Here is a 16,395-nt window from a genome sequence, read left to right as displayed (position 1 = left end):
AATGTTTTAATTCTTCAGATTCTTCACGTGCATTTCAGTCTAAGGCCTTTTTTTAACTTACACCCAGCTGTTGAGATATGTGTGTATGTATGTATGCATATATATATATATATATATATATATATATATATATATATATATATATATATATATATATATATATATATATATATATATATATATATATATATATATATACACACATGTTTCTGAGTTTGAAAAGAAAGAAAAAGAACCATGGCTGTTCATCAGTTTAAGTCCTTGGTCTAGTAGTATCTGACAGCTGTTTGTACTAATATTTGTTTACCGCAGGGTTCCTACAAAATTTTCATGTTAGGAATCCATAACTTTCCAGATTTTTTATGTTTAGGTTTTTTTCAATACTTTATCATTGGCGATTTGAACACAAATCGTTTACTTTTTAGAATCATATTACTTTGGTCAGGTATTATTACAAGTTTGTTCCGCAAATCAAATGAAGGCTGGCGTCGGACATTGTGTTAAAGGCTGTTTTACTTCATTTTTGGGGACCTGAACTGACTTAAAACATTTTTTTTTTAAATCTACCTTGATTTGACACGGTCTGTAAATTTTTTATGTTTATTCTGTCCATAAAAAGCTTTAAAGACTGTAGTGTTAATGCTTTGTTTGACATCTAAACCAAGTTAGATCATGCCTAGCTTAATAATCACAAGTCAGCTTTAAAAACTAATATAAAAGTGGTCCAGAGACCAAAGAAGTAGTAAAATGGTATTTTTTTTTTTTTACATTTGAATGAGGATTGCTTGTATCTGTGGCTTCCAAGCCAGAAGAAAGAAAAAGTACAAATGGCTTGCATGTCAAGTGAAGCTGGGATATGACAAAATTTTAAATTTTATTTTAAAAATGTATATATTTATGTTGTAGAAAATTGAATAGATTTTTTTTTTGTCAAACCCAATTTCCCCTTTTACATTCTTGTTTAGACCTGGAAAATAACTTTCACACAAGACTGCTTATGAAGCCTGTTATAATTTCCAAAAATCTCTGTTCTCCTGCTTTGACTAGGAATGATTTCAGAAAATCAAGAAGAAATATTGTCTAATAACATAAATGGTCCTTTACATATTGTTCTGGTAATTAACCAAATGAGAAGATGAAACACAATAGAAAACACTAAATAAATAGAATAAAGCCTAAACTGATCTGTTTAATGTTATATCAAACAAGCGACTATTAGTTTCTTTCAGTGTCTCTACAACCATAGTATCATATGACGGTTCATCTGATGAACTGACAAACAATTTGTTGGTTTCCTTTTCTAATATCTGGAAATGTAACAATTTAGGCTAAAACAAATTAAATCACGTTTCAAATGTCAGAAGAAACATTGTGGACTGTTTTAAAGTACTTCAACATTTACACTTAGCTAATCAGAAGTGCACTACAACAAAGAGGGTGATTAGTGTGTTCTTCTCTGGAGCCTTCGCTGGTAAGTATAATACACATCATGTCCTCAAGGAGGGCACAATTCAACTGAAGTAAATGAATACAAACTGAACCGACGAGTGCCACACACGAACATGTAATGAATCTGCCAGGCCAGCAGAGGGAGCCAGCACACAGGGTCAGTCTACAGGAGCTGGCCTGGCCTGGAGCTTCAGTGAGTTGACGTGAAGGTGGCCAGTTTGAGACCCTGTTAAGGTTGATTTACGCTTCTGAATCTCTTCCAAAACGTCTTTACTTCTGACTGTCCTTTAGTCTTAGACAGCTCTACAGCCAGATCAGGGAATCCAGCTGCTTGTCTTTCCTAAGTCCTACCAGTCTACCTGACGGGGGGGCTACAGGTAGTCTGACTCCTCTCTTGGACTGGAAGCCGTCTGCGAGTCCAGTAGCACCATTGTGGGATGTAGGGATGCATAGTCAGGAGCTGTGGGGTGACTCACACCCTCCTGTGGACCGTCGTATTCAGGAAGATTTCCCTCTGAAGAAAGTTCCCAATCTTTGAGGTAAGGCGGAGGAGGAAGATCAAACCAAGGCGGTCGACTAGGGGAAAATAAAGCACAATGAGGCTTTATAGAGCTAGAATATACAGTGTCTTATACAATAAGAGCTGTATTATACTATACCTGTGCTATTAGAGCCTTTTCCTATTTCAGTTATGTCGCTTATTTTATTTACTTATTTAACAAATCAGAAACCACACTGTTTTTTTTTTTTTACCCGCCACCACTTGAATGTATATATGTCACCTTAAATCTCTTCTTCTTTATTTTATTTTTTCCCATCCACTGTATATATCTGGATGCACAGTATATACTTTATGCACCTTTTCCTCCTTTGTGCACCATCTGTTGCTTATAAGAGCCGATGTCAAGTAAATCTCTCCATTGTGAGATCAATAAAGTTCTATCTTTCTTTCTTTCTTTCTTTCATGAACTTTTTCACATTTTCTATTAAAACCATAAACGTCAATCTATTATGTTGTCATGTTTTTAGATAATAGACCAATAAAAAGTACCATATACATGTGAAGTGAAAGATGATAAATGGTTTTCATAATATTTTACTAAGCATCTTAAAAGTGTGGTGCACATTTATCCCCTCTTGCTCAGATACCTGGAAATAAAATCGTGTGCGACTGAGCCACACACAAGCATTAATCAAAGATGCACCCAGGAGGCCTCCTGGGGCTATGGAGGAGCTGCAGACATCCACAGCTCAGGTGGAAAGAGATCTGTTGACAGGACCACTCAGTCACAAACTCCACAAATCTGGCTGTATAGGAAAGCGGCTGAAAGAAAGTATTTGTCGGAAAAATATGCAAGAGCTCTTCTTTGCAGTTTGCTACATGTCATGTAGGGGTCTTTCACATCATGTGAAAGAAGGTTCTCTGGTCAATTGAGAGCATAATAATTTTTTATACAAATGTACACAGCACTTTTTCACTGAAATATTCTTTTTTTTAAATAGAAATATGCACCATTTAGTTATGAAACACTTCAAAAACAGTGCAACTTCTTTTGTTCCATTTCCCAATTACACTATATTTTTTGTTAGCCTGTCCCACAAAATCCCAATAAAATCTATTACAATATGAGGTTGTATTGTGAAAAAACGTGATGAAACTTCCAAGGGTTACGAAAGGTTTGGCAAAGCGCTTCACGTGTAGTACAACTGATACTTTTTCACAAGGACGAAAGAAAAACAATTATCCATCTGAGTAACGTATTTCAGGATACTTTTAATCTTGTAAAAAGCCTTTCCTTATTGCTCAAATATTAGTCCTCAAATAAAGAGGCTCAATCTTTTTTTTTTATCTCTTTTGTCTTTTTTAAGAAGCTTTCAAAACTGCAACATTCCTCTTTGCTCATTGACAACAAAGTGGCCAGTTAGTGGCTTGAATTAAAGTAATTACAAATTAAATGGAAGTTCAACAGGGTAAGAAGGTGTCAGATACTCCTGACAGTGAGCAGATTATAGTTCTCTGCAAGGGAAACCTTCCACATCACAGTCTCTACTTTTGCTGTTTGATTTGTTAATACTCACAATAACCATACCCCCCCCCCCCCCCCCCTCTCCCAAAAAATGTAAAAAAAGACAACATTTACCCTTGTTCGTCTTACCTGACATCCAGAACTGATTCTGAGTATGAAGGAGGCGAGTCCAGGGAAACTGAGGAGGGGTACACGGTCCTGGACAGCAGGTGCAAAACCTGAGGAGTTGAGCTGAACTGGCCCGCAGAGTTGTTAGAGCCAGCGGAGAGACCCGGACCCCCGGCATGAACGTGACCCCGGTCCAGGATGACCAGACGGGACAGCAGGAGGGGCTGGTGGTGATGCGCGCTTCCCCTCACGCTCCTGGGCAGCAGGGCGCTCCGTTTCCTCTGGTGATGAAGGACCAACGCCAGCAGCGCCACCACCAGGACAAAGATGATGGCGCTGCCGATGACACCGTAGGTAATGCTGGGGTAATAGCGCAGACTATGGTCCAGCGTCACAAAGCCAGGGGTTTCTGCGTGGGAGATGAAGAGAAAACAGATGATTGGGGGGGGGATGTCGGCCGATAAAAAAAACCAGGGAGGACAAGGGGTAGGAAGGAAGGATTTAGGGACAGAGGCTGAGGAAACGGCAAGATGAGCCGTGGAGATCAAGAGCCTGGGGGAACAGAGACAGGAGCGAAGGAGACAGCCGTGAATGCCAAGCAGTAAATTGTTTTTCACGATCATTTTCGAAATGTATTCTGCGTGATTCAGTAACAACAGAACCACTTGGAGATGAAAGGTGAGGCCCAATGAGCTCTGTGAGACACAAAGGACAAATCACGGATCAGTAGCTAAGGCTTGTTGTGGGCCCATATACCAAACTTAGACTTTGACTACTTTATTTGTCATTTTGTATGCACAGAGTGCGTACAGAACGGAATTTCGTTTGCATACAGCTTGAAAATTACAGTAAATTACAGTAAATTACAGGATAAAGTGTAGCAGTGATTTAAAAGTAAACAATTGATATGTAAACAATGCAGGAGAAAGAGACAGCGTGCGATCACAGCGTACAGGTGAATATTTTTTAAAAACCATTTGTATGTGCAGAAGTGATTGTGCAAAGGGCATTTGTGCAAGAATGCATTATAGAAACTAAGAGTTTCGGCAGCATTTGTAATGCTAGATAGAGGTGCAGTGATGCAAACATCCGCGGAGCCAACTTTTTTAAACGAAGGAAGCAGGACGGAGCGAGAGACTAAATGAGTCATCGTGAGGACAAAGCTACCTCCAGCAGCACTCGGAGATCAAATGTAACTTGTTCTGCATCAGAGATGAGAAAGGGCCCGCAGAATACCAGGGGCGGTCACGCATCACCCCGTTTGTCACAGGGACAGAGGGACTCTGCAAAAACACTTGAGAGTGCAGGGAACTTGCTGCACACATCGAGAGCTGCAGCTAGCCGGAGCAAACGCAGAGCGAGCCAAACTAGTAGCTTAAAAGAAGAGAGGGACGGCCGCGTTGCCAGAGAACACTGCAGCTTATTATCCCGGATAGGATGAGGGAATAGCACTTAAACATTTCCTCTGACTGATATTACAGTGAGAGAATTTCAATCAGGCACTCAGAATGGGGCTGGTGTAAATGGTGTTTCCGCTTATCAGCCGACTCTGCTGTTGTATTAAGCAGAGGATAAGAGCGAAGGGAAGGAATCTTATTTATTACCGAGCTGCAGAAAGCATGTGCTAATGAGGAACGAGCTACATAAAAGTATTTTACAGTTGCTGTTTCACTTCAAATTAAACTTCTGCCTTAGGGGACCGCCAACATCAAACGTCTGCACATCTCATAAAAAAAAAAAAAAAAAAAGCTTAAAACACTCAAAGGAATACTTTCTAAGCTCCGTCTTCCAGGCTTCTGTGATGCTATTTAAAAAGTTCTTGTGCGTTGCCGGGAACGTAAACCAGTCTCTGTCTACCAGCCGTCAAGCAGGCATTTGAGGATATTCCCCAGAACGCTTCCCAGGAAATGACCATTACCGGATATCTCAAGTTTAAATCAATGGCCTGAAAAACACTTCCATCTGGACGAATCAGATTGCACACACACACAAAAACAAAAAACCCCTGCAAAGCAAGGAAGCCATTTTGCAGCTTTTTGAAGCATCCCAGGCTCAGATACATTTGTGGGCTTATAAAGAAGATGCTGTCTGAAACCGTTCCACATTTACAAGGCCAAGCTTACCCATGCAGAGGGAGTGAAAGCTAAAATCAAACAGGCCAGTGTGACTCATGCTGATCCATAGTGATATACCAGTTTGAATGCTTCTAAAGAGACTGTGTTTACTGTTTGTTTATGCACTGGAATACATGCAGTTATGCAGAAAAACCTGGAATGTAGCGCAAATATATACAAAAACAAAAATGCAGCTCCCTTCATGCAATTTATCCATCATAGCTGAAGACACTGATCTACATGAAATGTGGAAGCTGACATGTTTAATCAGTCTTTTTTCCCCTCAGAAGTAGCCGCAGCCTTCTCATACCCAGACTTGAATCTTCCACAACACACTGCTGGCACCTAGTTCAGATGAGCTGCAATTTCTAAGACTATGTTTATTCCTCCTGTTTCCTAACTTATACAAACAGTTTATGCTTGTGTTCGTCAATTTTTTTTATTTTTTATACAGACACATTTTTTTGGTGGCAGACCACACTGAGGCCAAATGTTGATTGGCTACATTTCACTTTTCTAATGTCCATTTATATTAATTTTATATTTAACTGTCACAAGCAAATGAAAAGTGCTGAATTTTCTTAATGACTTTTGCATTTGATTGAGCTAACACAGCCCAAATCATTGGGTTTTTCTCACATACATTTATGTTGGACATGATCACTCGCTGTATATAATGCTGTAATTGGCTAAAGCATATTCTCCTGTCCTGAAATTAGCATAGTTTATTAATTAACAAACACTTGAAGGGCCCGATAGAATTAGCTTGGTGGCAGGATATGGCCTGGGGGCCATTAGACAATCATTGGTTTTTGTGATCTACAAACCATGGATTTTTTTAAACCAATGGCCTAATTTGGCTCTAAGTCAATCTCCCCATCCAGTAACTCGTACCCCAAATCAGCAGCTTCCATCACATGTCCACAAACCATTGCCAACCGTTGTGCTTAATCATTGACTATCCATGTATTTCACTTGATAGTTAGGTATTTTGATGAATTATGGAGATACATAAACATGTTATGCAAAGGTACGTAATTTTCAGATGATTTTACAATGTACTCTATTTCAGTTGATAGTGATTGTGGTCCCTGCTTGGGTCTGTTTAACCTTGCCTGCAAGATGAATTCTCACGGTATTTGTGCTTACTGCTTGTACCACTCCAGCTTCAACCATTTGTGTCCGAACCGAGGTTTAAGGCGGGACCTACCGGTGCAACGAAAGCAAGAGTACCTAATTCCGCAGCCGAATCGACATAAACACGGCAGGCCAGGATGACGCACACATAGCTGCTCCTAACCAACCTTTGGGTAGGCGGGCACTAGGTGGCGCTTCCCCCAATCAGCTCAGAGAATTCTGCTGAATGGCCTTCCTTTCCCCAAAAGGATTAATTGGGAGTAGTCCCAGATTGATAATGTGCAGAACATAGACTGCTACATATATTATCAATCTGTCTGGCCAGGTTAGGGTCTGTTGATTTATTAAATAAAGAAGATTATAACTCCTGATCAAGACAGAATGTTGATAGTTGATATTTTGTGGAGTCACACAACATCATTGTCCTACAAGACAATGACTAACCGTGGAAAATTACTTTAAATCTTCAGCTGCCAACGTGGTATAAACCATCCCCAATGTACAATTTGATGAATGATGAATATGAAAGGTCCTGTTCTACGCAGCTCAGACCAAAAAGAGTCAGGAGTGAAAAAGGCCAAAACTGCCTTATATATATATATATATATATATATATATATATATATATATATATATATATATATATATATATATATATATATAAATAAAAACAGGAGGTCAAAGTGTAGTCACTGTATTAGGACGAAGCATATTTACCCGTTGCCCATTACTCTTCGTCATAAACCTTATTTTTCTGAGGGCTAAGGTGTCTCAGATGTTCTTTGCAGTAGGGGTCTAAGGTAAATAGCCTTGCAGCTCTCGAAAAGAGAAACTGTTTGGGGACCTACTTTGAAAGAAAGGTGTAGGGTGCAAATAATTTCTTAGTAAACATGTTTTCAATGACATAAAAAAGCACTTTGAATAAAACATTCCAGTATATGATGTTTGATAGAACGGTTAATAATCATAAAAAAATATCCAAGGCACAGCGTTTATTAATTAAGAAAATAATTTGTTCATATGGTAATGTATAGATTAATAATGAATGCTGACAAAAAGCAACAAACAACTGTATTTCTTAGTTTGATGTGCGATGATGCCTTAGCCTCCTGAAACATTATTGCACTGTAGTACATACAGTTTTGACCTAAGAAGAGTCATCAGTATACTTTGAGACATCTACATAAGTAATACTCGTTCTTAGTAGGTATAAAGATAATGCCTTATTGGAAATTGGAACATATTAAAATGGATTGTATCAATGGGACACATATGGCAAAACCTTTTAGTGTTTTTTCAAACCAGCATAAAATAATGGTAGATATTTACTTACAAGATATGTAAGTGCTTAGACAAGACATACGGGCGTATTAACTCATGTTGGGTTCTGTCATTGAAATTATTGAGGACTGATTGTGCTTCTTGAGGGAGTGCCCTATTTATCAGTGAAATATTTTAACCACTTCCTGATATAAATGCGAAGGAATAGTAGGAGTGGGAAGTAATAGTTGTAGGAATACTCATAGGAAATGGGATTTAGCCTTAATCTAGCTACATCATTTAGGAAAAAAAAACAATCCAGTAGGAAAAGAAACAAACAGCTAACCATCAAACGTTGAACAAAAGGAACTGTCACAAAGGGACATATTTTTGGCCAGGTATGATGTCTCTTTGATGTGTAGCAGCTGCTTTGATGTTAACAGTTGGGACTTCTGAAATCACATCCTGAAAAGGAGAAAGTCTATCTCCTAACACCTGTTAACCTGCAGTGTGATGTTTTTAATGCTAGCTATAGGAGGACAGAAAATAACAGATGTTCAAAACCCAGTTAAAGTCAACTCTTTGAGGTAAATTCATCTAAATACTGCTTGCAAACCTCCCCGCAAAAAGCAAACAAGAAAGATGAGGCCTACTTTCCTCAGACGTGTACCGTGCCCTATTTTAACAGCTTTTTCAAGAAGTATTAATAGAACTGTAGGTCTACTTAACACCAATTTCTATTTCCTCAACCACCAAAATGTTAGAAGCATAGGGGCTTCCCATGTGATCATGGTCAAGCTATTTAACTGAATGCCTGATGGCCCCTGTTAAGATTCACAATAAATGGGAATGAAAAAAAATGTCATAAAGGTTAATAATTTTATTTTCTTCGTTTAGGAATTCAGAAATCTTTGAATTGTATAAGTTATAGTATATGTCAAAGTTGATTGCTAATCTCTAAAACTTGAGTCATGAGATGTTCAGGCTGTACAGACAGATTTTAGAACTGAGAGGTCTTTCCGTCATGTAAATAATGTGTTTTAGGAATGATTGCAGAATCATTTAACCCTTTTTTTATTAGCCATCTAACATGACACAACCCCAACACTTCTGATAAGATGAGCACTCCGTCTTGAATTCTCATCCACCAAACGTTTTTCTTCCATAACTGATACTCAGACCTATCTTTGTTGATGTGTTGTGTGTTTCTTAGCTTAATCATTTGAGAATATATATTAGTTTTATAACGAATAGAAATTTCTTGATTTGACTTACTAGTTTCCATTATTTAGTTGTCAAATAATTTTAATGTTGGTTCTAAACAAAATCTAATCTTGAGACATGCACAAACACCTTATGATTCTAACTTTGATATGTAATAAGTAAGTAAAGTATATTATTTAAGAGCCTTTCACAGACAAAGCAATCACAAAGCACTGCACCAAAAAAAAACCAGTAAAACAATTAAAACTAAATAATAAAAATAAGTTAAGATCACAATAAAAACAAACATTCAACAGAAGGCCTGTTTAAAAAAGAAAGGTTTTAACTGCTTCTTAAAAGAGTCTACAGATTCAACTAAATGCAGCTTCACGTTTAGTTGCTAAAAGTTGATGATAGTAAATGTAAAGAATTGATTCTTCTGATTTATGTTCTCCGAAACGAATGATTGGCCTGTGAATAGTAATGTAGCTTTACTTAGCTTAGGGAAATAAAAGGCACACAATACTATTAAGGTATTACTAAAATGCACAATCAATAAAAAGATAATTAATCTCGAATAAGTATATATATATATATATATATATATATATATATATATATATATATATATATATATATATATATATATATATATATATATATAGACTTCATTTGTGAGAGTACACTGTGGAAAAACGTGCAAGCTTACAAATGACGGATTTTGTTTTCTGTGTTTTCTTTCTGTGCTGCTTGTTTCTTCTGACTACCTGACCTTGAAGGCCTGAGGGAGCTTCTTCAGTGTGCGCACAACTGTGTTCACACACATTGCCAAATACCTGCCCACAACTACCCTGGCGTACAGCCTATCTATAGTACCACTGTAGTCAGGCCCCATGTCTTAATTAAATGTGATCTAATTCAGACGCTCCACCCACATGCTGTCCTAACCAAAGAGGGGGGAGGGGAGGGAGCCAATAAAAACAAGCCCCCCTCAACCCCTCCCTTGTGATTTAAAATTGGTTGGTCCTTCACGCTACCAATTAATCAAATGCCAGGCTCTCAGCAGAGAAAGGCCAAAACAAAGATGAATTATTCCCATAATACCTAGCAAAAAGAAAGGGAAAAAAAAGCTCAAATAAAGAGATCCCACCACTCCCAAACTACGCTTCTTTCGGGATTCAGTGCAGTCCTCTGGGAGCCAGGAGAAACACACACAAAAGAATCTCATAATGCTGAAATGTGAACAATGGGAGCGTCTTCGGGAAGATTTGTGATAGAGCCCTGAAAGGCTGCTGCAAATGACACATGGGATGAAAAGACAGGCAGCAAATAAATAAATAAATAAATAAAGGAAGGTGACAGAAGCAGGCTCCACTTTTCTGTCAGAGGCGAGGGGGTCCCAGGAGTCTCTGGCTCCCTGCTGTGTCTGTGATTGAGTTTTGGAATCTCTCACCCCATTCATTTTGAGGCTAGTTTTAGCAACAGTGAAAGAAAAGGCAAGACAATTGGAGGCAAAAAAATAGATTAACGACTTTTAGGACAGCAAATATATCTGATTAAAGAGAAACAATTCCCACCAATATTCTCAAGAACTGTGGTCGTCAAAAATTTCATGTTTTTTCCCCCCTAACTTTTATTATTCTTTTTTATTTTTTTGCTGAAAATCCCTTTTCTCGTGCTGTTTGCTGTGACCCTGTCTACACAGCTGTTTGCTGTGTATTTTACCCACTACAGCGTACCTAAAGCTTTTATGATTCTAATATTATGAAACCTTTTTCTTTTTTGCTGCACCCTACTGTGTCTTGAGCCCTGTGTTTATGGCTTATGTACTTGGTCAATATTTGTCCTTCACAACTCGTTTTTTTTCTGGATGTCTTATTTCATTATTTTTGCTTTGAATTGAAAGCTTACATTTCACCAACTCCCTTACCAGGAGCTTTTAGGAACACTAAACTTCACACTAAAAGTTGTTATTTAACTACGGTATTCGAATTGTAAACCTTCCTGTGAGGTACCCGCAAATTGAATTCCTGTACTGAATGACTTCACACATCAAAGTCTTTGAAGGCGGATCTGATCAAAGATCCTGAGTTCAGGGCACATGAAAGGATATGAGTGAGGAAAAAAGCGATCATAACTTGGATGCAATCTTCTTCTGATGTGTGCTAATATTCTACCACTTTGGAGGATCTGGTATATAGCGGCTACAATGAAATACTGTAAAGGAACTGCTGGAGTAGTCTGATTTATCTGCAAGACCTGAATGTCAAATCCTTTATATGTTAATTTCCAAAAAATGTGAATAAATGTTTTTCCAACATTGTACAATCACTGTGATCAGTTCTTATGAGGTACACATCTAGTGAATGAATAAGTAAATTATAACTTTATAATGTTGTTAGTACTAGAAAGTTTTGATCTGCTGAGCTCTCCGCCATCTTGTGCTACACAACACTGCTCTGACGGTGGCATTTTAAGCCTTGAGTGGCAGCTGTTCATATGCATGTACGTGCACGCGTGACCAGCCCAGTTATATAAACAAGAGAACACAGAGAAATGTTGTGTGACATCATACCATAGTCCATCTAAAAAGATACATTTAGTCCTTTTAGTTGCTTCTATCTAAAATAATGAAATGTCATTTATTGTTCCTTTAAATATATTTGATTGTGTACTTGGAGTCTCTAGGAGCATAGAAAATTAGAATATAGTCTGTTCAGGTGTTGCATAGATATTTTTATATTCTGTTTGGGTCATATATTTTAAGCTGTTCCGTTTTCTTTACTCTCTATTACATATTTTGGGAAAAATTACATCACGGTATTTGCCGAAGAATTAATAAAAAAGGTCACGGACTTCTGACGAATGTGCCCTTTTTATTTTTTTTCGCTGAAATCTTTTAGTCCAAGCTCAATGATGTTGAAGCTACAAGCGGATAAGTAAAAAATTTTCAGTTGTTGGGTGTATTAACTCACAATACATCGTCCCCCAGCAGCTCCTTTGCATTTAATGAGAGCGTACCAAAACGAGTTACTCTCAGATGCACCTCAGAACAGGGGCAGAGGAGGGGCTGTTGTGCAGCAATAACGAGGAATTCAGACCAAAGCATGGCAGCTCCCCTTTATTTAGACCACAACTGAATGACTTAAATGTGAAAGGCAAGGCATTAAAAAGCATGATATGTCCCCTTTGCAGGACTTAGATTGCTATCAGGCACACCATAGTTTAAACATCCAAACGACTCTGTTCTGAGAACCGATTATGTCATGTAATTGGGCCAGCACAGATGGTCTTAGGTTCCACGTTAATAACCTCACCCTGCAGTTCTGTCTGTGACACCACCCTCCTCTCCCATTGCTTCCACACTGTATTCATAAACTCCCAAACCATCCATACGTGGAGGCTTCGGGGAGAGGTGCAGCCTTTCAAATAGGCCACTTTAATTACATCAGAGTGCCATCTCTCCACATCCCTCGTCTCTCCTCTTTCACCTCCACTCCTCTGTTCCCAGTGCATTTTATAAACCCCTCTTGTTTCTACTCTGTTGTTTCCCTCACACTCTTCTCGGCTGTTGTTCTCTGCTCTCCTCTCCACTCTCTATTTCGCAGCATTCACCCCCTCATTTTGTTCAGTTGTCTTGGAGAGGACATGTACCTATCCTTTAGAAAATACAACAAATACACTGATGGAGGATTGGCTATCAATGTAATGCACTCCTCATCCAAGGAGCTAAATGTTTTTAGCTTCAAGAAATGAAGTCCAGTTTATTTTTATGTATTTAGCCCCCTTTACAGCTGTATCCCTAAATAAAACCCAATGCAACGGACAGTTGGCTCCAGAAGCCAAATAATTAATCAGCGGAGACAACCTGTGTGCAACATAATCTCAGAATAACTGCAGCTGTTCTAGAAAGTCTATTAGGTTTGTTGGAGGACAATGCTAAGAGGGATAGAGATTAAATCAGCGTTAGGTTCCAACACAATATCTCAGTCATCACACAGAGTTCTGTTCAATCTATCATCTAAAAAGGGAAAGAGTGAGGCAGAACTACAAATGTGGGCCAGATAAGAAAAGCGTTAATCAGAGATAAAACCAAGAGCTTTGCGGTAACTGAAGGAGCAGCAAAAATCCACAGCTCAGGCGGGATCATCTCTCAACAGACTAATTATCAAGTGTCCACTTCACAGGTCTGACCATTAAAGAAGAGTGGCAAAAAGAAAGCGATTGTTCAAAGACAGCAACATGACAATGAAGACACCATGCCCAACTTGAAACACAGTGGTAGCAGCAACATGCAGATGGCAAAGGTTCCAGCTATGCAGAATAAGAAATTTGAAAAGAATTGATGGCAGGTGAATGGCGCTAAATATAGAACAGATCTGAAAAAAAAGACTTGAGAGTGGGGAGGAGCTGGAAATGCCAACAGAAAAAAAAACGTAAAGACGCAATCAGAAACACAATCAATTAATCTGAGAATCCATGACAAGACGTGAACACGTATGCTCACAGACTGCCTCCATCCAGTCTCACTATAATTGAGCTGTCATCTCTAAATGTGCCAGCTTTTAGATGCATTGCCCTAAAACTTCCCGCCGTAACGCCAACAAAACATGCTTCAACTAAATATTGACTGAGCGGGGCTTAAAAAAAAGTACACCACACTTTTCAGATTCTTATGAAGAAAAAAAAACATTAAAACAAGGCATCCTTTTTCCTTCATTTTTACAAATATGCACTACTTTGTGTTGATCTATCAGATAAAATCGTTATAAAATACATTGAGGCTTGTAGGTGGAACTTGACAAAATGTGAAAAGGTTAACAAGAACAAATAATTATATGACAGCACATTAGTTGAAAAAGTGTGTGTGTGTGTGTGTGTGTGTGTGTGGGAGGGGGGTCCAGATGGCTAAAGAGGCAAGGTTTACATATGAATTGTTTCTATCAAAAAAACTAACAAATTCATGAAAGTGTGCATAAAGTAACCATTAACATCTTTGTAATGATGTAACCCTGGCAGCTTGTTTGGGCTAGTACTGAACACTGGGAATGCCCATTTCTTCTTTTTTTATACATAAACATCCACTATTGTAATGATCAAGGGAATATGAGAAACTTAATTTGGGTACGATCCAGTTGAAAGGAGCCAACTGAAGAGTCACTCATAAATATACAACAACATCAATGTGTTTGTGTGGCTGAATGTAGAAAGATCCTCTACTTTCTTTTACAAAAAAATCTTCGAAAGGCCAAAGGGATTCACATTATAATCTAACATGGCTGAGAGCAATAAGATGGAAAGCTTTTATGTCAGAAATCACCTAAATATGCACAAGCAAGAGTTTTAGGAGAACAGAAATGTGCTGAGAGAGACCACAACACAAGATGAGACAAAATTTTGGTGCTTAGAAAACAACTTGCCTTTACTGAAGCAAAATGAGGGCCGTTGCGGATGCACAAAGGGCGACTGAGCGCGCGGTGATTAATACAAGAGCGAAGCGCTCTTTTGTCTGTTGTTAATCATATGATGCTGCGGATGAACAGCAGACCAGCCGTTGGGTTGCTGAGACTCAAGCTCCTTTATGTCGCTGGAACTAGTTCCTTTGTCTCTTTTGGCTACCTGCCACTGAAAATGCTAATCAACCGCTGTCAGATTAGGCCCATCTGAAGGTGAACAGGTAGAATAAGATGAAAAGAAATGTTTCAGAGAAAAAGAGACACGATTTGATAAATGCCACACTTAAAATCGCCTCTGAAAGGAATAAATTGAGATGTTGTTTTTGCATCCTTTGAGAAGAGAGTTGGGGGGTGGGCTGAAAAAGTGAACATTTACAGAATCACCGTTTGATTGGAGCCCATGAGGTGGTGGATGGTCTCAAAGTAATCAAGAAACTGTATATTTTTCATGTCAAAATTCTAAACTTTTCAGGAATCATATTTCTGGAGGTCGCTTTCGTCACGCAGCGCTCCCAAGAGCAAGTTTTAAAGAAAATCTCTAACTATTCGCCAAGAATTTCTTTGATGTGATGGATAGAAAGATGAATGATAAACCCCTGAATGGTTGATTAAACTGATTGATGATCATTTGCATTGCTTTGTTGTCATTTCACCTTTTAACTTTTTCTTCTCTGTCATTTTTTTCTTAATAGTAGGTGCACCTGGTCTGGCGTTCTGTTAACTGTGACATCATCCAGGGAAGACAGATCATCCGCTATTACCATCTAATGTAGAACAGATTACTGGATCAATGTGTGCTTCTGTGCTTTTTTGTCTCTCTTGTTGTGTCTCTGCTCTGTCTTCTCTAACCCCCAGCCGGTCGAGGCAGATGACCGTTCATACTGAGCCCGGTTCTGCTGGAGGTTTTCCTTCCCGTTAAAGGAGAGTTTTTCTTTCTACTGTCGCTTCATGCTTGCTCGGTATGAGGGATTGCTGCAAGGCCATCAACAATGCAGACAACTCTCCTTGCGGCTCTACGCTTCTACAGGAGGAGTGAATGCTGCTTGTCAAGACTTGATGCAATCTAATGGGTTCCCTTAGATAGGAAATGTTTTGACCAATCTGTATAATCTGATTGAATTTGACTTTGGAAAGTGCCTTAAAATGACATGTTTCACAAATTGGCGCTATACAAATAAAATTGAATTGAACTGGTAGGAGGAATGGATTCTGAAAACACAATAATTTGTTTAGAATCCACTTTTCCTCATCTGGAAAAAAACTGTCAAACAAATTCTGTACGTCAAGCTTTGGCAAACCAGGTATTGCTATTTTGTTGGCACATGGCTTCCTTCAGTCTTTCCTATCCAGTAATAATTAAAGGTGTACAGCAGTCCCTGAATTGGGACCTGGAAAGAAAAAGTGACAATCTCTTATCTGATATTTATATACAGTGAAGCAAGATAAGAGAGCCAGTAGGGGGCAGGAATCTCACATTTTTATAGTAACTGCTGGGTGGGCACTAGACTGAGATTAGGGTGTGCAGTGGGTGGAAGAGTGTGAGAAAGGCAGGATGCCATCTGGCTTGACAAAAAAAAATCCCACAAACAGATCCACATCATTTCTGAATAGTTACTTCAAGCACATCAAGTGTGAAAATAT

General features: G+C 38.6%; 1 protein-coding gene across 1 annotated transcript in view; it reads right to left on the bottom strand.

Annotated features, from left to right (window-relative positions):
• Positions 1-920: 920 nt before the first annotated feature.
• Positions 921-16,395, bottom strand: part of ldlrad3 (low density lipoprotein receptor class A domain containing 3) — a 147,087-nt gene continuing 131,612 nt past the window's right edge. Inside the window, exons 5-6 of the mRNA XM_012853268.3 lie at positions 3,606-3,993; positions 921-2,025 (exon numbers count right to left, since the gene is read on the bottom strand). Coding sequence (XP_012708722.2) covers positions 1,821-2,025; positions 3,606-3,993 — 593 coding nt within the window. The 3' untranslated portion in view covers positions 921-1,820. The remainder of the gene's footprint in view (positions 2,026-3,605; positions 3,994-16,395) is intronic.

This window comes from Fundulus heteroclitus, chromosome 2 (genome assembly GCF_011125445.2).
Source record: "Fundulus heteroclitus isolate FHET01 chromosome 2, MU-UCD_Fhet_4.1, whole genome shotgun sequence".
Classification (NCBI taxonomy): domain Eukaryota; kingdom Metazoa; phylum Chordata; class Actinopteri; order Cyprinodontiformes; family Fundulidae; genus Fundulus; species Fundulus heteroclitus.
The sequence above is the reverse complement of the archived record's forward strand: the minus strand, read 5'-3'. Positions and strand labels throughout refer to the sequence as shown.